Below are 23,132 nucleotides of genomic sequence, written 5' to 3' on the forward strand. Positions count from 1 at the left end.
CACCAGGCAGTCCCCACAAACAACATTTTAAATAAAAGGACACATTCTGCTCATGTAAAAACATGCTGATTCCTGGACCATCCCCTGGCTGGATTTAGAAGGTGATTGGCCTGGATCCGGCCCCCAGGCCTCAGTTTGCCTACCCATGATAGTCCACACTAGAATCCGCAGTCCTAGGGACCCCCTTACAAGTCCAAGGCTTCCCCAAGTCCCTGCTTCTGCCTTTTAAATCTCCTTTTAAAACTTTTCTATCTTAAAAAGCTAATTTACTCACTTTACTTACAAGCATTTATATACCACTTAAACTCTGTATCATGAAAGCAAAAGACGCAGCCTAAAACCTGTAAAACAGCAATACAGAAACTATACCAATGCAAATAAAGCAGCAATTCAAACATGTGAAATTGGGACCAATCCTAGGGTTCAGGAAAAGCCTGGGCAAAAAGACATCTGAAGCAACTGATGGTTGATGCTTCACATACGGCAGAGGTAAGGACTCTCCACAGAACAGGGGCAACAGCAGAAGACTCCTTTTATGTGGTCATTGCCCTATGATAGTGTGTGATTTCCCCCAGGTAAGCCATCTTTCAGGTCTACATTGAAGCAGGCAGCATTTCAGATAACCTGGTCTCATTTGGGGAAAATACCATATTTTTCGCTCTGTAAGATGCACCCGACCATAAGACGCACCTAGTTTTTAGAGGAGGAAAACAGGAAAAAATAATATTCTGAATCAAATGTTGTTGAAGAAGCTTTGTGCAGCTATCCCTGAAGCCAGAACAGCAAGAGGGATTGCTGCGCAGCGATCCCTCTTGCTGCTCTGGCTTCTGGGATAGCTGCGCAGCCTGCATTCGCTCCGTAAGACGCACACACATTGCCCCTTACTTTTTAGGAGGGGAAAAGTGTGTCTTATAGAGCGAAAAATATAGTAATCTTCTAAATGCTCAGATATTGGAGCAGCTAGGACACTGTCTAATGTCTAAAAGCATCTGTCTGAAAGTGACAGGCCTTGATGACATTCTGTTGCACAGGAGGGAGGGTGGAACCCACTTTGCCAACCTTAGCACCAATTGAACATGCACAACCAGCAATGCCCACACCCTGTATCAATGGCAAGTATAAAGCCCTAAGTCACCATAGTTGTGCCCTGCACCAAAGAGAGCTTCTGAGTGCCCATGTCATTTCTTTAACCTGGAACAAGTAGAACAGAGGAGTGGGGGTCAACTACTTGTTAGAATTCCTGCTCAGTGATTGCAGTCATGGGATTTTTGTCTATCACATGGCGGTATATGTTTTGACTCCACAGAGTGGGAAGTGACGGAGACAGGATGTTTGTGTTGCTGTGTTCCGTGAAGTGGGACTATTGTCCTTTGTTCTTTTCCTTTTTGCTGTCTGATGCTAGAGAGAGAGGGAGCCATGTTGTAGTACTCTGTGTGTTTATATGTAAATAAAGTAGATTAGCCAAAATGTTGAGTTGCTGAGGTCTATTACGCAACTGTGCAAACTCTGCAGATTCTCAAGTGTGCCGGTGTCGGTTGGCATCGGTCGCTATGATGTTCGGGCAGAAGAAAGCTTTTGAAGCTCCCGAACGATCGACCAGGAGGGAGAGAACATGCCAGTTGGGCATGTGTCTAAGCCAAGGTCCTACTCGAGTGTAGGCCGAGCTCCTGACACTCTTTTAGTCTTTCAACGTTAGCTATATCTGAGATTGCTGAAGCAGTCATTTTTTTCATGATTAAGGACACTTACTGAGAATACATGTTTATCAGGACAGCGCTAGGGAGGCTGGCGACACAAATCGCACACAGCTTTCTCTGTTTCTCCTCTAGCAGGCTAGATTGTCCACCCAGCAATCTCTGTAGTGTTGCTCTTTGTTTTAGTAGCAACATTGGTTTGCCTGCACCCTTAGCTAATCCTTTTAGGTTTTAATTATTGTTGTTCTGTGGCGGCCAGTAAGAAACAGGCTTTTCACCATCAGAATGCAACTATGATATTTTTTCAAATAGAACACAAATGACCAATCGGTCAGAAGAGCATGCAGACAGAGAATGCTATGTCACGTAACGAAAAGTGGCTTCCAAAAAAAAGGGGGGGGGGACTTTTAAGAAACTGCGGATTTCCAACAGGTACAAGTGTGAGAAGCAACTGTATTAATCTCAGCTGTTTCTTTTTTCTCATTTCAATAAGTCACATATTACTTATACAAATCTATTTTTCCCCTAGTGACATGCCACTATATTTTAATTTTAACACAAGGCAAGCATTCAAAGCGAGATTAAGTTTATTAAAAGGAAGGGGAGAAACGGACGCATTTGAAGGCATCTCTTAAAAATAAATAAATCAAGGCTTTAATTTTATTTTACTCCTAATTGATTTCTCCTGGAAAAAAAGACCATGTCCATTGCCAGTTAAATGCCAGCCAAAATTAGATTAACAATATCCGGTGTAATTACATATCATCATGTACAGATCTCAAAACCTTTATCCCACGACACAGTGGATGAACCTATGTGCCGTTAAATGATTAGGAAGAGATTCCAGCAGCGCAGCTAGAGATTGCTACAGCTTTGAATCGTATTCTTGAAACAGTAGCAACCGTACCTTTGTAGCTCCGAAGAAAAAAAATAAATCACAAAAGTGTCATGCTCCGACAATCATTAACTGGTAAATAAACAAAATAACTTCAGTTGCCTTGCTTCAAATTGCACCAGAGTGTTCCACAACACAGATGAAGCTATCAGAAGTCTAAAAACCAGGGCAAGAGAGAGAGAGGAAACAGACAATTTATATGCAACAAGACTGTGCTCGCCAGACTGCTATCTAGGGAGGGAGGGCAAAATTGCCCAGAACTCACAAAAATAAGACAAGACATCTTATCAATATGATCAAAATCTTTAGCAAAACAAGGCCCAGCACTATGCAGAAAGCAAGATTCTACCACACTTGCACACATTCCATCAGGAAAACAGAAGCATGGTTATAATAAATAGCGTAGTGAAAATGGTTGTTAACAAGCTGTAGTATAATTGCAATGAGGGTATGTCTGTTTCCATGCTGCACGTTTTTCACTATGAATAAACATCAAATTGCAATACAATATTCACCGAAGAACCCCTTTTCTCTCACTCCGTCTCCCCAACATATCATGAAGCTCATTAAAAAAGAAAAAGGCCATTTGGTGGAATAATAAGGAACAGGCAACAGTGGAATGAGGAGCAAAGCAGAAAGCAAGCTTCTGTACGCATGTGAGTTTCAAGCGTTGGGTTGCTTTGCAAACTGGGCAACTTCTGAATTTACCTCCAAAACACCTGCAGGTCTGTGATAATTCACTGGGTGTTAGGGACAAACGACAGGCTACATTAGCACAACTTTGGGACATGAAGAATTTGCTGGGGATTATATGCTGCAAAATGCAAAAATTCATAACCAAAACACAGATATCAACAGAGTTTAGGAAGCAACATCATCTGATCCTAGGAGAGGGGTAAGGAAGCTTTTGAAACCCAAGGGCCACATTGTTTCCTGAACAGCCTTCCAGGGGCCATATGAGAGTGGAAGGTGGACGGAGAGGGAGAAGTGAGTGGAACAACAGATTTGACTCAGTCTTTGTACAGCAGGCCGATATATTCTGTGTACACAAACACATACTGTATTTTCCCATCTATAAGACGCCCCCCATGTATAAGACCCCCCCCTATTTTGGGGGGCTCAGATTTAAGAAAATGGGGGAAGATGGCACAGAGTATAAGACGCCCCCTAATTTTTGACATTATTTTTTAGTGGGGGAACCTAGTTTTATACATGGAAAAATACGGTATATAGAAATAAATGCTTCATAAGGAAATAAACAACTCTCTGATTTTTAGAAGACATCTGAAGGCAGCCCTGCACAGAGAGGTTTTTAATGTTTGATGTCTTACTGTGTTTTAATTTTCTGGAAGCCACCCAGAGGGGCTGGGGCAACCCAGTCAGATGGCGGCATATGGAATCATAGAACTGTGGAGTTGGAAGGGACCACAAGGATCATCTAGTCCAACCCCTGCAATGCGGGAACCTTTTGCCCAACGTGGGGCTCAAACTCACAACCCTGAGATTGAGTCTCATGGTCTATCTAGTTCAGTAGTGTCTACACAGGCTGGCAGCAGCTCTCCAGGGTTGCAGACAGGGGAATCTCTCCCATTCCTACCTGGGACTGAACCTGGGACCTTGCGTAGGCAAGGCAGGTGGAAGCATGACAGAGGCTTCATCGACATGGTGAATAAACCTTATTCCAGTGCCTGCAATTTGTTTTAACCCTGAATTATACATTTTTGTTACCCGCTTCACGACCTGTTAGTAAAGGCCACATGATACCATATTTAATCGAACATTAATGCACACTTTTTTTGCCAAATTACGTTGCGAAAATTAGGGTGCACGTTAGATTCGGTGGCACATTACATTCGAGTAAATATGGTTATTATTGTTTATTATTATTATTATTATTATTATTATTATTATTATTATTATTATTATTACAGTGGTACCTCTGGATATGAACGGAATCCGTTCCGGAGCCCCGTTCGCATCTAGAAGCGAACACAACCCATGTCTGCACATCTGTGCATGTGCAGGTCACGATTCGCATGTGTGTGACGTCATTTTGACCGTCTGAGCATGCACAAGTGGCGAAACCCGGAAGTAACGCACTCCGCTACTTCCAGGTCGCCACAGCGCACAACCCAAAAATACTTATCCCAAAGCTACTTCAACCTGAGGTATGACTGTATTATTATTCCTGTCAACTCTGGCTAATGAGGCTTTGCAGCTTTCTGAAACACTAGAAAACCCCTTCCTCTTTGCACAGCTAGCAAACGGAGGTGAATCGAGGATAAGCACACACAGGCTTGTGTGGAAAGCGGTGGGCTCTCCTTCATTAGAGGTGTCTAAACATAATTTTCGTTCCATAACGTAATTTTCGTTCCATAAGACACACTTTTTTCCTCCTAAAAAGTAAGGGGAAATGTCTGTGTATCTTATGAAGTGAATGCTGCGCTCGCTTTAGAGTAGCAAAGCGGGACAGGAGCCGCTTCCACGGGTGTAAAGCAAGCACAGTGGGAGCCATGTAATCCCTCTGACCCCATGCTTGGCCGCCCCATTGGGATGGGTGCGCACGTATGTGCCACCCACTTGGGATGATGCTCATGTGGGTGACGTCCCACGTCCCCACAGGTGATGTGCCGCCACGCAAGATCCTCCCTATGCCACTGGTCCTGCCGGGACAATAGTGCCTTCCTTTGCAGAAGTGTGAAATTTGAAGGGCGGCTGTGGTTTGGTCCTTGTGTTGTGTACAAAGGTGTGAATTAGGTTGGACTTTAAACGGGAATTGAATCAGATTCCTCCCTCATTCCTCCCTCATACGAAAGCCCCCGGAGCTCTCTGCAATGAAGAAAAAGGAAGAAAGCCCCACTTCTCTTAGCTTCATTAAAATAATGGTGTAGGTCCAAACCATACAGTCCTTAGATCTAAGGGACTCAATGTGGGAAGCTCATATATTTCCATTTCCTGCCCCCCTTACTAGGGGATAAAGTCTCTCTTCATTTGTTAATGACAGTGATGATGGTTCTTAATGCCACTGTGGACCGCTGTTCACTTTACATGGTTGAAATATTATTCTGATATACCGGTAGTTTATTAAATAGTTTAGTACAACATTTGATTCAGAATATTTTTTTCCTTGTTTTCCTCTTCTGAAAACTAGGTGCGTCTTATGGTCAGGTGCGTCTTATGGAGTGGAAAATACAGCAGTTTGGGTGGCTATTTGTCAATGATTCTTTAGCTGTGGTTCCTGCACTGCAGAGGGTTGAAGATGGCCCTCGGAATCATATCCAACTCCACATTTCAATGATTCTACAACACCTCAGGGCAACTATGCTGAATCTGTCCCTTGTCGGGAAATAATTCTCCCTCTCTAGTCTCTTAAAAGATTCACAGGGGCCTTTGGAACAATCCTGGTTCTTCTTAAATGTCAACCATACAGTCAAAAATCCAAAAGCAAACTGAGGTTACCAGTTAAGTATTCCAAGCCTTAACCTAGCAGAAGTTCATCCAAGATTTACTTCCTTAGGGCAGCAGGTAGCCTATCAATTAGAGAGATGTACACACTCACTCATGCAAAATCTACCATTACACAGAGCTGCTCTGCAGCTGCGTCTGTCTGCCAAATGGTCTCCCCTCCCCCCTGGAAAAAAAAAATCCCTCACATATTTTGTAACTATTGTTTCACATACAAATGTTCTCTTTTTTTCCTTAAACCCCTGACAGGCTGTCTTGGATGCTTCAGTCAGAGGGTTTGCATGTTCCCTTCAGCAGCTCCCCAAAGCCAACACACAGATTTGCTTTAGCAGAACAGCTTGCTTACCTTGGTAGTGTTCCAGACAACTCTGTAGCAGTCTCTCTGCAAAAAAGAGAAAGAAGAGAAGACACACAGAAGGGAAACTTCGTTAGTATTTAAAAGAGCTTATTCCTAATGACTTTGGGAAGGGTAACAAGAACTTAAGACATACGTTGAAAGCAGCCAGCTTTAATTAGGGACGTTTCCAAAATTCACACACAAATATCTCCCCAGATTTTGATGCTCCGAAGTGGAACGAATGCATCAGGAATTAGCCTGTTTCTTATTTCCGAATTTTGTACAGGGTGTTGTGCATGGGCAGTTTGCAGCAGCTTCCTGCCTTTATTTACAGCAGCGCCATCAGGGCAGGATTTGGGGGCAGATGTCTATGACTTTACTGAGCACCATGAGCTGAGGAGTCTGCAAAGGCCTCAGGGTAGGCTTATAATATTACGAAGTAAGCAATATGCATTGCCCTCTAAGGAGGGAGGCCGCCGTACAATCAATACACATTTACAACACAGATGCACATTATTTCAGTGCATCATTTGGGTGCCCTCTCTTGGGATGGGGAAGACATCCGATTCACTTTGCATGTCAATGAGAACTACCTAATTGGCGCTTTTCAGAAAGGAATCCAAACACGGCCACCCTTCGAAATTTGCAATGCAAATTTTGCAACACATCTTTCCTTCTCCAAATTTTGCAATGCAGATTTCCAGCTAGGTAATGCGCACAAAGAACACATAGACCGGGGTAAAGCATGCACAAAGATGCATATATTAGTGGGAAATGATGCAAGAAATGCGTTGTATTAGGGAAAATTCCAACACTAGGAGAAATCCAATGGTGAATTTTCATGAGGACTTTTCAAAGCAACATTTTGCAAACTGCTGTGGAAATGTGGTGAACTAAAGACTGGGGGGGGGGGGGATGAGAAACCAAAAGAAACCAAAATTGCCAGCTTCACCCTTTCCAAGTCCTCTCCCATCTCTGCATTATCAATGTAAACAGGAACAATGACAAAACTCTCAAGAAATGTAATCTTGGTTTGATTGCAGACATGACCACAGAAATAATATTTTTGCACGGTGAATGCAAGGAGGGAGCATCAGAAGTTGTCTTATACAATCTCTGACTATTTCTCCATCTAACTTACTCTGACTGACAGCAACTCTCCAGGGGTACAGGCAGGGGTCTTTCAAATTACCTCCTAACTGATTATTTTAATTAGAGCTACCTGTGATTCAGCCTGGGATCTTCTGCATGAAAAACATATGTTCTGTCACTGAGCTATTATTCCTCCCATTAACATACCAGAGAAGATAATATGGAATCTGGTTTTTTACATTTTAATTAACTCCACTTAAAAAAAACAAATTCTGTACCTCTGCAATCCAAATCCTGCACCAGGAAAAGATGAATTATGTATATAAGAAGGATAAAGAAACCGGATAATCTCCCTTATTTGAGAATTGGACTAGGTCTGGAGAAAGGCTAAAAGGAAGATGGAGAGAGAACCATGAGCCAGTTGGTGGATCCTATCAACATTAGTGCAGACCTGGCCAATTCTAGGCCCAGGCACATATATTAATTGTGTCCTCCAATCAGGATTAAAATTTGTTCCTTAGCAACCCAGTGAGATCAAGCCACTGATTATTTTCATGGTGGCAGGGGGCGTCCTTTCCCATGAAGATGATTTTAGAATGATATCTTGTATTAGTGCTTGTATTAGTTCCTGGGCTGAAGCTAAAGGAACATGCTGCAGGGATTGGGTCCATGGATTTTTTAACTTACTGTCCTCTTCGATGAGTGGCTCCCATATTACTTATCAGAATTCTTCCTCATCCTTTACTATATGGTTCCAAGTGAGGTTGCAGCAATGGGGAGAATACCTCATTCATGGATTATGGTTTGTTCGCGAGTGACTTTTGTTGTTGTTGTTGTTGTTGTTGTTGTTGTTGTTGTTGTTGTTGTTGTTGTTGTTGTTGTTATTCAGCAAAATTCTCTAGTTTCTGGGATTTCAGCAGGTGAGACAAAGTGGCTGCTTGCTGGAGGCAGGGTAGGGGAAGTAGGTGAGATGGTGAGCTTGGGGGAGTCCCAGGTTGCCAGCCACTGCTGATGAGGGCTAGAAACCCTATTTTTAAAATTAAAACATTAAAAATACCAAATTGCACTTAATGCCACATCTTGTACTCCAGCAAAACTGCAGTATACACACAGTTAGGCTGATGGCATCTTAAAAGTCAAAAGCATTTGGATCTTACATAGCCACAGATGAGTTGTACCATATGATGTCATTGCCTGATAACAGCTCTATAAACTCTGCTCCATTAGACAAATGAAAATCTAAGCTACAAAGACAAGCTGGGACAACATCAAATAGCATGATGACGGACCACTATTCCCCAGCTTCGGAAGGTTCCCGAATACCTGCATGGACACAACTTCTTAACCAGGAGGCATGGATGATCAACAGGGAATGTGATTGCCACCATATTCCGCTCGCAAGATTTGCAGGGATAGTAATTTGGTCAACAATGGAGAAGGCATGTTGCATCAGGCGGGTGTTTTCATTTGTTCCGTCCTGGAATTCCCCTAACATTTTCCCATAACAAAGCAGTGCCAGCTTCTGCTGCAGCCTTTCAGCCTCAGTGCATCCTATCTAGATTTAACTTTCAGAAAGGAGTATGTGTGGGTGTGCATTAGGACTAGGCCAAAATGTAAACATTCTTCCACTGGGTTATGTGCTCCCACCACTGTAAGAGGCAATATACCACTGAGCCTCTTGGGCTTGCCGATCGGAAGGTTGGCGGTTTGAATCCCCGCAATGGAGTGAGCTCTCGTTGCTCTGTCCCAGCTCCTGCCAACCTAGCAGTTCGAAAGCACACCAGTGCAAGTAGGTAAATAGGTACCACTGCGGCGGGAAGGTAAACAGCATTTCCGTCACGGTGTTCCATTGCACCAGAATCGGTTTAGTCATGCTGGCCACATGATCCGGAAAGCTGTCTGTGGGCAAACGCCGGCTCCCTCGGTCTGAAAGCAAGATGAGCGCTGCAACCCCATAGTCGCCTTTGACTAGACTTAACCGTCCAGGGGTCCTTTACCTCTTCACCTTTACTTTTGAATGCTATTTGCTGGGAATTGCAAGAGGGGAGTGTGCTGTTGTAGTCTGGTCCTCCATTCAGGGCACCATTGTGGGAACTAGATGTTGGACTAGATGGGCCTTTGGCCTGAGATCCAGCAGGGGTTGTCTTATGCTCCCCAAAGAAATATGCCTGAGATTCTCTCACATCTCCTTGGAGGGAAAAGAAGCTACTCTGCAGAATCATCTCAGAATATCCTCCACTGCTTTTCATGGCAGCTACCATCACTCCCCATTCATATAATACCCCAGAATGATGCTAGAATTGGGGCACTGGATGATGATTCTTCCACTCATAATGGAAGTAAACACAAGCCTTGAGGGAGGAGGGAGAAGAAAGAAGCTTTGAGATGTGCATAACCCCCTTTGCGGTGAATAAAGTGAGCTGCTGACTCACATATTTCAGCAGCAATCTTTCATGTGCTTAATTGCGCTCAAATAAAAATGTCACCCTTTCGGCAGATCAAATTCTCACTTTCGCATTATACATGGCAGCAGAAGGGTAATGACTTAGGACGTCATGCTCGAATCCAAGAATGCAGGTCATAAGTCAGGAGAGCGCGGCATAAAAAAGAAGAGAGAAAGAAACAAAGGTAAAAGAGCAATAGATGAAAAGGCCAGGTGTATTATTCCCTTGTAGCTTTCAACGCCAGACATTCTAAAATTCAGCCTGCAGGCAAGGCACGACAAATCCAAGGACCCCCATCACCCCATTTGCAAATGAAGGAAGGAACATTGCAGCAGTCCATTTTTATCAGCTGCTACAATGATGTGAAATCCTTATTTCAAGTACTGCTAGAACTGCTGCCACTGGCAAGCCGGATGAGCAAAGGGTCCATTAATCTGACCAACTCAGGGATATAGCACTGTAGCTCAGTGGCAGAGCATCTGTCTAGTATGCAAAAGGTCCCAGGTTCAATCCCCAGCACCTCCAGGCTATGAAAGACTCCTCTCCTCTTAAAACCCTAGAGAGTTGCTGCCAATCAATGTAGACCAAGGGTGCCCAGTAGTGCCCCAGATTCTGATCTTTAAAAAACCCCAACAAATCTCAAACCCACCCAGAAAGCTATGCGGCATAATGTGCCATAATCTTCCAATATAATATATATAATATAATATAATTTATTATTTATACCCCGCCCATCTGGCTGAGTTTCCCCAGCCACTCTGGGCGGCTTCCAATCAAGTGTTAAAAACAATACAGCATTAAGTATTAAAAACTTCCCTGAACAGGGCTGCCTTCAGATGTCTTTTAAAGAGAAGATAGCTGCTTATTTCCTTCACATCTGAAGGGAGGGCGTTCCACAGGGCGGGTGCCACTACCGAGAAGGCCCTCTGTCTGGTTCCCGGTAACCTTACGTCTTGCAGTGAGGGGACCGCCAGAAGGCCCTCGGAGCTGGACCTCAGTGTCCGGGCTGAACGATGGGGGTGGAGACGCTCCTACAGGTATACTGGACCGAGGGCATGTAGGGCTTTAAAGGTCAGCACCAACACTTTAAATTGTGCTCGGAAACGTCCAAGTGATTTCTGTGAAACCATATCTGTGCATACAACAGCTTTCTTGTGTTAGGAGACTAATCAGGAGAAGCAATAACGTGAGGCATGCAATTTGTACACATGCACACCAAAATTAGACAGTCCATCCTCATATGGTGGGGATGAAATTCTTGGTGGGTAGGGATGAGTTAGATTTGTGCAACGCCATGGCCCAACCCCCTATGCATTGGGCTGACTGCAGGAGGAAGTTACACAAGGACCAGCCCAGTGTGTTGCAGTTCTCAGCCTCAGATCAATCTCTGGCTCAGTTCAAACCAGGCACCATCTCCACTCTTGAGTTGCTGGTTCTGACCCATCCAACAGCTGCCAATAGCTCTGATAACAAGAAAAGAACTCCTTGCAGTGATCAAGGAGATAAAAATGAAAAGCCATTTTACGCAGTCTTCAGGCTCAAATAGTCTGCTAAAAAATACTGGAAACCACAAGAAAATCTACATGTGAGTGTGTGTGTTATCCAGGTTGCAAATACTATAATTTTCAGAACTGCAAATCTTAGAGCAGAATAGCAGGGATGTTACATCTGCTTTCAAAAGAAAGAGTTGTTGGCCTGCCTACAAAAAAAGTACAACCAGCAGTTAGGAGGTAATCTTGCATATAGACTCAGTACATAGAATGAGAAGCCATCAGCCTGACCCTAATCCAATGTTTCTTTAGCTGCAGAGGTAAAGCTGTATGCTTTACAAATTTTACAGCTTTGTAAGTACAAGGAGCTACGCTGACAAGTAGTCAACATATTCACATAGCCTATGCTTTTATACGTAACAGGTGCTGACTTGGCATTGGCTGCCCTGCTGTGATGTCACAGCACAGGGGGAAGGCTAATCAGTCACAGTGCAGTTGTTGGTGAGAGAAAGGCCCACAAATGGGAATAGGGAAAAATAGAGAAGTTTGGAAGCTAGCGGGATTCTTTGGGTGGGAGGAGGTGTCAGCAGCAGGCCACAATAAAACAGACCAGCCCAAAGATGAGAGCAGTGATTGATGTTGGAGGAAAGAGAGTCGAGGAGGCAGCACGTTATGTATTTGGAAGCATTTGGATGCAGGTATCTAATATAATCGACATCTCTCCCTCCCCAGTGGCTGACTGGAATGGATATATCCGGAGGGTAATAATCTGAAAACAAGATAAATGTTGACATGAATGGTAACTGTGAAAATATTAAGTGCCCTACAGGCCATTGAATGTGCAATTTAGTTATACATTTGTCCTCCACACTGAGGCAGCTGCGAAGTTAAAAACGCTCAACTTTTAAATTCATGTGGCTGTACCATCTCCCTGCTCCTTCAGTATTCTCCCACCTCTGCACTTGCAAGGTTTTTCTCCTACAGAATATTATCCCTCTTGGAAAGGAGATGGATTCTGCACGAGATCTGGCAAATCTGATTCCACAGAGTCGTATTGCTTTCCACACCCAACATCTACTCATATTTTCTTAAAACCATCTGCTCTGCAGCTCTGGCAGCTATTCACTTTATTTTGACGCATGTACCAAAAGTAAAGGGTCCTCCTAGTATGTTTCCCTCCCTTCCCCCACCCTCCCCATGTTCCTTCTCCTCTCCCACATGAAACAAGACATGTCCCAGAAGGAAACTATAGGAGGAGTATGGTTTGAAGATACATGGGGTTTTGCTGAAGACACACAAGACTTACCAAAGGTATGCAGGTCTGGACCAAGTCAACACAGAGATGTGTGACCACCTGGGAGCCACATGGAAACGTATCAGCTTTTAAAGTGTAAAGGTAAAGGTAAAGGGACCCCTGACCATTAGGTCCAGTTGTGACCGACTCTGGGGTTGCGGCGCTCATCTCGCTTTATTGGCCGAGAGAGCTGGCGTACAGCTTCCGGGTCATGTGGCCAGCATGACTAAGCTGCTTCTGGCAAACCAGAGCAGCACACGGAAACGCCGTTTACCTTCCCGCCGGCGCGGTACCTATTTATCTACTTGCACTTTGACATGCTTTCAAACTGCTAGGTTGTCAGGAGAAGGGACCGAGCAACGGGAGCTCACCCCATCGCGGGGATTCGAACTGCCAACCTTCTGATCGGCAAGTCGGCTTTAACCCACAGCGCCACCCGTGACCCTAGAGACTACCTTACACTGCGTTTAAAACCAAAATCGGATAGAAACTCGGATAGAAAATCGGATAGAAAAATTTGGATAGAAACTGTTTCTCAGGCGGCTAGTCCTAGTCTTTATAACCCTGTACCTTCTTCCAGAAGGCAGAAGCTGAAAGAGATCATTTCCGGGGTGTGTATTATCCTGCGCTATCTCTGCAGCTTTCTTATGACACCTGGGAGCGTAGATTTGATCCAAGGTGGGAAGAGTGCACCTAATTATTCTCTCCACAGTCTTTACAACCCTGGACAGCATTGTTTTTCCCCTGACCGTGCATATATCCATGTTATGAGCCAGGTGCCAGCTTTCCAAAATCCAGATGAGCTCCCCGCACCCTGGACAAAGCTTGCAAATACTTCAGCTGGGTCTCAATTCAGCTGAAAGGCGCCAACGCTCACTAAAATCCAGCACTATTATTTTGGAGCAGTGATTTACTTCAGCGACAATGCATCACCACTCAACTAGACATCTGTCCCCTCCCTACTCTCTCTCCCAAAACAATAATAAATTCTTAAGGCAGTTTGCACCATTAAGGAACTGTTAGAATTCACTATGCACAGGTAGGTCTATTAATCACCCCGCCCTTCATGTGCTGTAATTCTGCCACCGTTAAATAAGAGGAACTACTAAGTACCCGAACCAACTATTAAATGAGCCTTCGCGCTCATTAAAAGCTCACTTATTTGGGCTTCAGAAACGGCAAGTCTAACCAGCCTGGGAGGAGTGTCTCCGAAGTTGGGAAGATGACACAGAAATCTCCATTTATTCAGCAATATTGTCAGAGACAGAGAAGGAAAGAGGAGAGGAGATGTGCGAGAGAGGAGAAAGAGACACAGAGAAGGCAACCAGCAGGGCTTAGGAACAGAAATGGGGGAAGGAATTCGGTTTGGCTCAATTAGTACTTCCTGACATGATGTGGAAACTGAAACACTTTGGGGAAAATTCAGAGAAGTGATGGTTTCAACGTATTTAAAAAGTGTGATATAATGTACATTTGGGGGGGGGGCATGCATTAAAATGCATATCTTTGTTGACAATAGCACCACAAAATGAATTACAAATCACAAACTGGCTTCCAGGAAATGTGTGTCTTAGGCAAAATTGCACAGAAAAATTTGCATATCGAGAGAAAGGTGCACTAAAATGCTGGTGTATTTGTGAGAGACTCCCCCCCCCCCCCAAGGAAACTGATGTGAAAATGTGATGAGCCAAACTTAAGGAGAAAACCCGAAATTGGCAGTTTACTCCATGCCCACTTAGGAACCATTTTCTGCAGTTGAATTAAGAAAATGGCAAATCTTATAACAAGAACTAAGCAGCTTTTTCAATTGTGTTATCAAAGGCCAATTTATCAGTTTGGTGTTGCTGTTGTTGTTTTTTTTTAATGATGGGAGTATCCCACTCACCCCCAAAAATCAGATTGTGAGAACTTATTATTAAATGTAATTATAGATGTCACCCAGGCCTCCTCCCCCCTGTAGAAAAAAATTATACTTTATCGCTGAAAATGAGCAGCGCTGGGAGCGTTGAGGAAGAACTGCCGGAAGCAAGGTTTTGAATTGAGAATGATGCCATTTATTTTCACCACAGCACAGGCGGCTGTGCATGTATGTGGCAAGAAATAAATCCAGATTTTTATTTTTTATTTTTCTAAAGAGCTGCTGCCAATTAGCAATCCTATTCAAGATGTTCAGTTCAAGGTCAAATGCCTTTGTCTGCATGTAACAATAGACTGAGACTACAGCAGTCGTGCCGGATCCTCTGTGGATTATTAATTTCTACACCATCCTCTTCCAGCACTCGAGACAGCTTAATAAAAATGAAAAATCATTAAAACCATCAATAGGATTCCAACCCCCCCATTTATATATACGGCTCTTATATTGTCCCACCTTCTGGCACCAATGGAGCCTTTAAAAGCAGCTTGCAAATCACTTTAATTAATGTTAAGGTCAGTATAAAGAACCACCTCTTTCAATATCCAAGTCCTGAGATGCTGCACTTCCCTTTCACGGAACAGCAGCGGTAACAACACACACAGACTAGTTGGCATTTAAACTCTAGTCTCTTTGGCCTGAGCTCAAACTCTTTATACAGTGGTACCTCGGGTTACAGATGATTCAGGTTACAGAGGCTTCAGGTTACAGACTCCGCTAACCCAGAAATAGTACCTCAGGTCAAGAACTTTGCTTCAAGATGAGAACAGAATTCGCACGGTGGTGGCGCAGCGACAGCAGGAGGCCCCATTAGCTAAAGTGGTGCTTCAGGTTAAGAACAGTTTCAGGTTAAGAACGGGCTTCCAGAACAAATTACGTTCTGGAAGTACCATTGTACCCGAAGCCCCATTGTACTACTTTTCTTCCAGTTTGTTCTGGTAGCAGTGCTGTGAGTGCTTGCAGAATTGTAGAACTATAGCATTAAAAGGGACCATGAGGATCATCTAGTCCAAATAATAATAATAATAATAATAATAATAATAATAATAATAATAATAATAATATGCCACCAATTTGGTTGGGTTTCCCCAGCCACTCTGGGCGGCTCCTAACAGAATATTATAAACACAATAAAACATCAAACATTAAAAACTTCCCTAAGCAGGGCTGCCTTCAGATGTCTTCTAAAAGTCAGATAGTTGCTTATTTCTTTGACATCTGGTGGGAGGGCGTTCCACAGGGCGGGCGCCACCACCGAGAAGGCCCTCTGACAGGTTCCCTGTAACTTCGCTTCTCACAACAAGGGAACTGCCAGAAGGCCCTCAGCACTGGACCTCAGTGTCCAGACAGAACGATGGAGGTGGAGACGCTCCTTCAGGTATACTGGGCCAAGGCCATTGAGGGCTTTATGTTATGTTATTTGTTAAACTATGGAATTTGTTCCCACTAGCAGTAGTGATGGCTATCAACAACAACAACAATGTTCTATTATTTGTACGCCGCTAATCTAACTGGGTTGCCCCAGCCACTCTGGGCTGCTCCCGGCATATACAAAAACATAATAAAACATTAAAATTCCCTATACAGGGCTGTCTTCAGAAGGTTGTATAATTGTTTATTTCCTTGACAACTGGTGGGAGGGTGTTTCATAGGGTAGGTGCGACTACCGATAAGGTCCTCTGTCTTGTTCCCTTGTAACTTCACTTCTTGCCTTCAGGGAACTGCCAGAAGGCCCGCAGAGCTGGACCTCAGTGTCTGGGCTGAATGATAGAGGTGGGGACACTCCTTCAGATATACAGGGCCGAGGCTGTTTAGGGCTTTAAAGGTCAGCACCAACACTTTGCAATGCCTGGTGTGAGTCTCAAACCCACAATCCTGAGATTAAGTCTCACATCATACCAACAGAGCCAAACAGCATCCATATATATGAGGGAGAACAGGAGCCAGCTCCTATGGGCCAAGATCCCTTCCCCTCAATAAAATATTTGAGGGGGCTGCACCCCAAGGCGATGGCCATTGCCATTCAAATATTTGGCATGTGGCCACTATTGTGATTGATTATGTGGGGTAGGGTTTACCTGGCCCCCCCTGTTAAGTTGTGGGTGAACATACCAGATGACACAGCGATTCTTCAAACAGCTCTCGTTTATTCACAGGCCAGAACAGAACTGAACTGAAAGGTTCAGCCAGCCGGCTTATCTAGAGCTCCAGTACAACGCAACTGTAACAACTTTCTGCAGCTATCCAATCACTGAAGGTCACTTTCAATCCCTTATTTGCATATGTGGACCTGAGTGAAAACTATCTACAGTATTCCCCTGCTGGCCCAGGGTGAGAACTTAAGTACATAACACCCCCAATTTTTATTCAAGTTGGCACCCCTGCGAGGGTGGGATTAGCAGACTTGAAAAAACCTCACAATTTGCAGAAGTGCCCCAAATAAATTAACCTAGGCAAAGAAGCTTAAGTGGGGGGGGGCAAGCAGCCCGATGAGGACCCGGGTATGCTAAGTGGCAACAGAATGCTGACTGCCTCTTGGGAGGTGCAGGGACAGAAAGGCAGGCAGAACACAGAATGTAATGGAGTATTGTAGAGATGGGCATGTTTACTGCTTAAAGCACTGAACAGGAACGCAACAGACTGCAACCTTGTGGTTGCAGGTACCTCTTGCGAATTCCTATTTTCGGTTTTTCCATAAAACAACAAACCCGCTGAATATCAGCCAGCCCATCTGCACCTCTTCACACATGTATGTTTGCTCCAAACAATACATTTCGGTTTATTTTGCCAGTTTATATTGCCAGCTTAAATTACAAACAGGAACCCTGCACTGAATCACTCCCCCCCCCCGCCTTCCCCCCCTTTTCGTATATCACTAAAGAAAATGGACGGCCTGCAATAAATATAACCCAATTTTCATTTCCGCCTGCTCCGGTGATCTCAACCATTTGTGTCTCTGCTCAAATCCATATGACATAATAGATGTTAAACCTGTTATAGTTCCCAGGACCAAATATTGCTGCTACAAAATAAATGTAATCTGGGGAGAGAAGGAGGCAAATAACATCCCCCCCCCCCAAACCAGCAGATTGTTTTAAATAATGGCAGCTGTTTGATGCCGATTCAGAAAGTTTGGAATCTGTAAAACTATTCCCAGCACAGAAGTTGAGTGGGAAAAGGGCAGAAATGAAGATGCCACATTGTGCAAATCTGCATTACATATTTAGACACATAGTTGGTCCTATCTTGTGGTCTCACGTTGAAATACGCATAGGCAAGAACACAAGAAGAAGAAGAAGAGTTTGGATTTGATATCCCGCTTTATCACTACCCTAAGGAGCCTCAAAGCGGCTCACAATCTCCTTTTCCTTCCTCCCCAACAACAAACACTCTGTGAGGTGAGTGAGGTTGAGAGACTTCAGAGAAGTGTGACTGGCCCAAGGTCACCCAGCAGCTGCATGTGGAGGAGCGGGGAAGCGAACCCGGTTCACCAGATTAAGAGACTACTGCTCTTAACCACTACACCACACCGGTTCTAAGCACCCCATTCTCCTGAGCTGCTGGGTCCATTTTGATTCACTCAACACATGACATATTTTCCGTTTTCATGCTAAACTTCCAAAAAAGAAAAAGAAAGACCTGAAGTTGTTCCTGCAATGATGCAACTTTCATCAGCCAGGAAGGGAACATAGGAAGCTGCCTTATGTCCATCTGGCGCAGTATTGTCTACACTGATTGGCTACAGCTCTTCATGATTTCGGGCAGGGGTCTCTCCCAGCCCTCCCTAGAGATGCCAGGGATTTAACCTGGGGTCTTCTAACAAACAGGTAGCTCAACTCAAGAGCTACCAAAATAAAAATGGACATTATTTATGTGTGCTACAACAGTGGCAAGAATCTTGATTGCACAATACTGGAAGACGGAAGAAATACCGTCTGCATTGATCTGCATTGGCTCCCAGTACGTTTCCGAGCACAATTCAAAGTGTTGGTGCTGACCTTTAAAGCCCTAAACGGCCTCGGTACAGTATACCTGAAGGAGTGTCTCCACCTCCACCGTTCTGTTTGGACACTGAGATCCAGCGCTGAGGGCCTTTTGGCAGTTCCCTCACTGCAAGAAGTGAGGTTACAAGGAACCAGGTAGAGGGCCTTCTCAGTAGTGGCGCCCACCCTGTGGAACGCCCTCCCTTCAGATGTGAAGGAAATAAGCAGCTATCCTATCTTTAAGAGACATCTGAAGGCAGCCCTGTTCAGGGAAGTTTTTAATATTTAACGCTGTACTGTTTTTAATTGGGAGCCGCCCAGAGTGGCTGGGGAAACTTATACCATCAAAGGAACAATGGCAAGAAAAGCTGATGAACTATGCAGAATTGACTAAGCTAACAGGCAAACTATGAGAGAAAGACAAAAAGGACTTCAAAAGAGTCCGGGAACCGTTTACAGTTTATTTGCATAAACAACAGAATGGGCTGGATTCACTGGCAGGATTTGAACAAACTTTCACAATTTCATTTGAGAACACAATTTCATTTGAGAACAGATATTTCAGAGAAATGAAAAGGGATTTTATTTTTGTGTAGGAAAAGCAGGACATGATAAATAAAACTAAATAACTCAGCAGAGGGGGAGTTGAGGGAGGTCCAGAGGAGGGGAGGGAGAATAATTGTAAATAACATGATTTATTCAGAACGGATCCCGTTCACATCCAGAGGTACCACTGTATAGGGGAATTCAAAGGAAACCCCTGCCCTCCAAAAAGTGGAGAGTAAGAACTGAATAGGAAAGAAGAGGCATGCCAGTCACTCCTAGTTTGCAATCATCTGGCAACCACACATTTTACAATGTTGGCCTTTGCATAGCTGACTGGCTACTTTTGACCAAACATGACTCCTGACACACTCCAATATAGCCAACTGCCTTTGTATATTTGGGTTGTGCAATAAAAACGACGGGCTGTATCCAAGGTTAACTATACTTTGAGTAGACTCATTGAAATGGATTAAAGTTAGTCATGGATTTCAATGGGTTTCCTTGAGTGCGGCCAATGAGGGATGCAACCTGTCACTTTGCTATCAGAACAGATTGAAAAATATGGGTAAGCACAAAGACAAAACTGAGTTGGGATGCATTCAAGGCAGTGGAGATTGGTGCCCATGGGGACTAGGAGGGAGGCCAACGGCAGGGGGAGCTAGAGACCATGAAAGGCAGAGTCAACAAATTCTGGATTAGTTTCCATCCTCCTCCTGGCTGACTTCTACAAGAGTGATACTGAGATTAAGAAGGAGGGAGCAGAGGGAGCAGAGAGGCAGTGCCACTCTCTGAGCTGGCTTTAAGTACGAAGGCAGGGCAGGTGAGAACTGGCACACTGAGGTTTATGGGGCAGTGCCCCATTCAAGCCAACAAACCAACCTCCACTGATTCTAGGGGACTGCCAGGGGTTTGTTCTTCTTTTGCATTAAGCACAAAGGGAATCTTGTGGCACAATGAATGTATAGTGGTACCTCGGGTTACAGACGCTTCAGGTTACAGACGCTTCAGGTTACAGACTCCGCTAACCCAGAAATAGTACCTCAGGTTAAGAACTTTGCTTCAGGATAAGAACAAAAATCGTGCTCTGGTGGTGCAGCAGCAGCAGGAGGCCCCATTAGCTAAAGTGGTACCTCAGGTTAAGAACAGTTTCAGGTTAAGAACGGACCTCCAGAATGAATTAAGTTCTTAACCTGAGGTACCACTGTATCTGATGAAATAAGCTCCAGAATACAGATCCACAAGCAACAGTAAAAATTAATTAAGTCTTTAAGGTGCCACAAGATAATCGCCTGATTCAGATGTTACACTGGCTAAACCATTATTTAGCACAACAATCACAAGCCACGGTCAGCCATGAGCTCATGTACTCCCTGCTCCCTCTCTTTTTCTCTGGTACATCTCCAAAGTTTTCATTTCTGCTTTAGATTAACTAAGGACATGGGTGGCGCTGTGGGTTAAACCACAGAGCCTAGGGCTTGCCAATCAGAAGGTCAGGGGTTCGAATCCCCGCGATGGGGTGAGCTCCCATTGATCGGTCCCTGTTCCTGCCAACTAGCAGTTCAAAGGCACGTCAAAGTGCAAGTAGATAAATAGGTACCTCTCCGGCGGGAAGGTAAACGGCGTTTCTGTGCGCTGCTCTGGTTCGCCAGAAGCGGCTTAGTCATGCTGGCTACATGACCCGGAAGCTGTACGCCGGCTCCCTCGGCCAGTAAAGTGAGATGAGCGCCGCAACCCCAGATTTGTCCATGACTGGACCTAATGGTCAGGGGTCCCTTTACCTTTACCTTAGATTAACTGCAACTTGCCATGTTGTCTAAAGCCCAACGGACTGCGGCTAATTTTAACTATGGTTTGTTTAAAACATGCCAACTTCAAACTGTTGGGGCATGAAAACGGATTGTTTAAACAACCCATGGGGGGTTGGACAACACACTAAACTGTGGCTGATCAAAACCGAAAATGAAATTTTTCAATCTCCTCCTGGCAGTTTTGCCAGGGAGGACTGTGTGAACCTGAGGTTTATGACAGACCATCTTTGTCACAGTAAACTGTGAGTTAGCATTTTTAGTAATCAGATGGAAATGTTCAACACCACAATCACTATGAAGGAAGCATTTTAGGGACCGTCAAGGACATATCCCAAAGACTGCACCTTTAATATAATGATCATTTGGCAATTGAAGCTGGTTAGAAATCCACTTCAAAAGGAGTTGTATATTCTGTCAAACATGTAAGAGGTGACAACATCTGTCTGAAAAATATGTATTTCAAAAGATCTTCCCCATGGAAAATTACTTTTGTGAAAGAACAATAAAGGCCAAAATCAAAGAGATTTATTTTTTTAAAATGCAAAGGAGCTAAATTATAGATAATATCCACAGAACTCTACCTCTCTTTAAAAATACACTGAATCCTAGCATGCATTATGCACCAGCATTTCTTAATCCAGTCCCGATGTGTGGCATATTGCAATTGTGTGCAATTACAGTTAGCTATAATTAAGAACAATTATAGCTTTTATTTCTCTGCTTGTTCTTTAAAAAGCACATTTGTAATAAAACTCACCACTTCCCCCTCCCTCCCTCCCTTCTACATTCTGTTTTTTAAAAAGGTGAATGTAATTATACATCCCTATAACATTGCCAATAATTAGTTTGACTCTAGTATCTCCAGAAACCGTTTTCATTTTATCTGTCAACTGCACCATCCACCTTCAACGGAACACACCATAAAATTCTCATCATTAACCTTTGTCACCTCGGAAATCTGCAAAGAAAACTGAGCAAAATGAAGGTTCCATCACTTAAAAAGGGGATTTTAAGGCCAAACTAAGGTTTATAACAAACTGGGCAGATTGTGGTGTTCTCCCTCACTCTTCCCCACTGCCCCACATTAAAAAGGTGCAAAACGTTGTTTTGTGTATTGCTGTGAAAATGGCTTTATTGTTCCAGACTCTGGAACTCCCTCCCTGATGAAGCCAGACTGGCGCCCTCCTTGCTGTCTTCTGAACTTACTGCTTTTAATGAAAGGTCATGGTGCCGTACTGTTTTTACTGTACAGTGGTGCCTCGCAAGACGAAAAGAATCCGTTCCGTGATTCTTTTCTTCTAGCGGTTTTTTGTCTTGAGAAGCAACCCCATTGGATTAGCGCTATTAGCGATTTAGCGCTATTAGCGGCTTAGCGGCTAAGCTGTTAAAAGGCTATTAACAGCTTAGCCGCTTTGAAAAGGGGGGGGGCGGAAAAAAATGGCAAGACTCGCAAGACGTTTTCGTCTTGCGAAGCAAGCCCATAGGGAACTTCGTCTTGCGAAGAGCCTCCGCGACGGAAAACCCTTTCGTCTAGTGGGTTTTCCGTCTTGCGAGGCATTCGTCTTGCGGGGCACCACTGTAATTATTTCTATATTTATGACAGATTTTATATAAGTATAGTTTTAATTATATTAATGTTTAATGGGGTTTTAATGACCCCCCCTACATTTTTAAGCAGTTCTTGTTTTTATTTGTAAGCCATCTTGAGTCCCTGTCCGGAAATAGACAGGGTATAAATAAAAAGATATTCAAATCCTGCATGTCATCCTTGTGGAGAAGCTGATAAAATATGAGGTGGACAAGGTAACTGTCAGGTGGACTTGTAGCTGGTTGACTGACTGGACCCAAAGAGTACGAATTGATGATTCCTCACCATCCTGGGAAAAGTGACAAGTGGGGTGCCACAGGGTTCCGTCCTGGACCCATTGTAGTTCAACAACTTTATATGACTTGGGTGAAGGAATTGAGTGGATGCTCATCAAATCTGTAGATGACATCAAACTGGGAGGGGTTGTACAAGTGAAAGGGATCTAGGGGGTGTTAGTAGACCACAGGTAAAAAGGCAAAGGCCCCCTGAACGGTTAAGTCCAGTCAAAGGTGACTATGGGGTTTTGGCACTCATCTCGCTTTCAGGCCGAGGGAGCCGGCATTTGTCCACAGACAGCTTTC

The 23,132-nt window shown here is 44.0% G+C and overlaps 1 protein-coding gene across 2 annotated transcripts in view; it reads right to left on the reverse strand.

The window, feature by feature from the left end:
- Positions 1-23,132, reverse strand: part of CELF2 (CUGBP Elav-like family member 2) — a 538,053-nt gene that overhangs the window by 428,641 nt on the left and 86,280 nt on the right. Inside the window, exon 2 of one of the 2 annotated variants that reach the window (XM_077935325.1) lies at positions 6,401-6,436. The exons of the other annotated variant lie outside the window; for it this stretch is intronic. Coding sequence (XP_077791451.1) covers positions 6,401-6,436 — 36 coding nt within the window. The remainder of the gene's footprint in view (positions 1-6,400; positions 6,437-23,132) is intronic. 2 annotated transcript variants of the gene reach the window in all.

This window comes from Podarcis muralis, chromosome 10 (assembly GCF_964188315.1).
Source record: "Podarcis muralis chromosome 10, rPodMur119.hap1.1, whole genome shotgun sequence".
NCBI lineage: Eukaryota > Metazoa > Chordata > Lepidosauria > Squamata > Lacertidae > Podarcis > Podarcis muralis.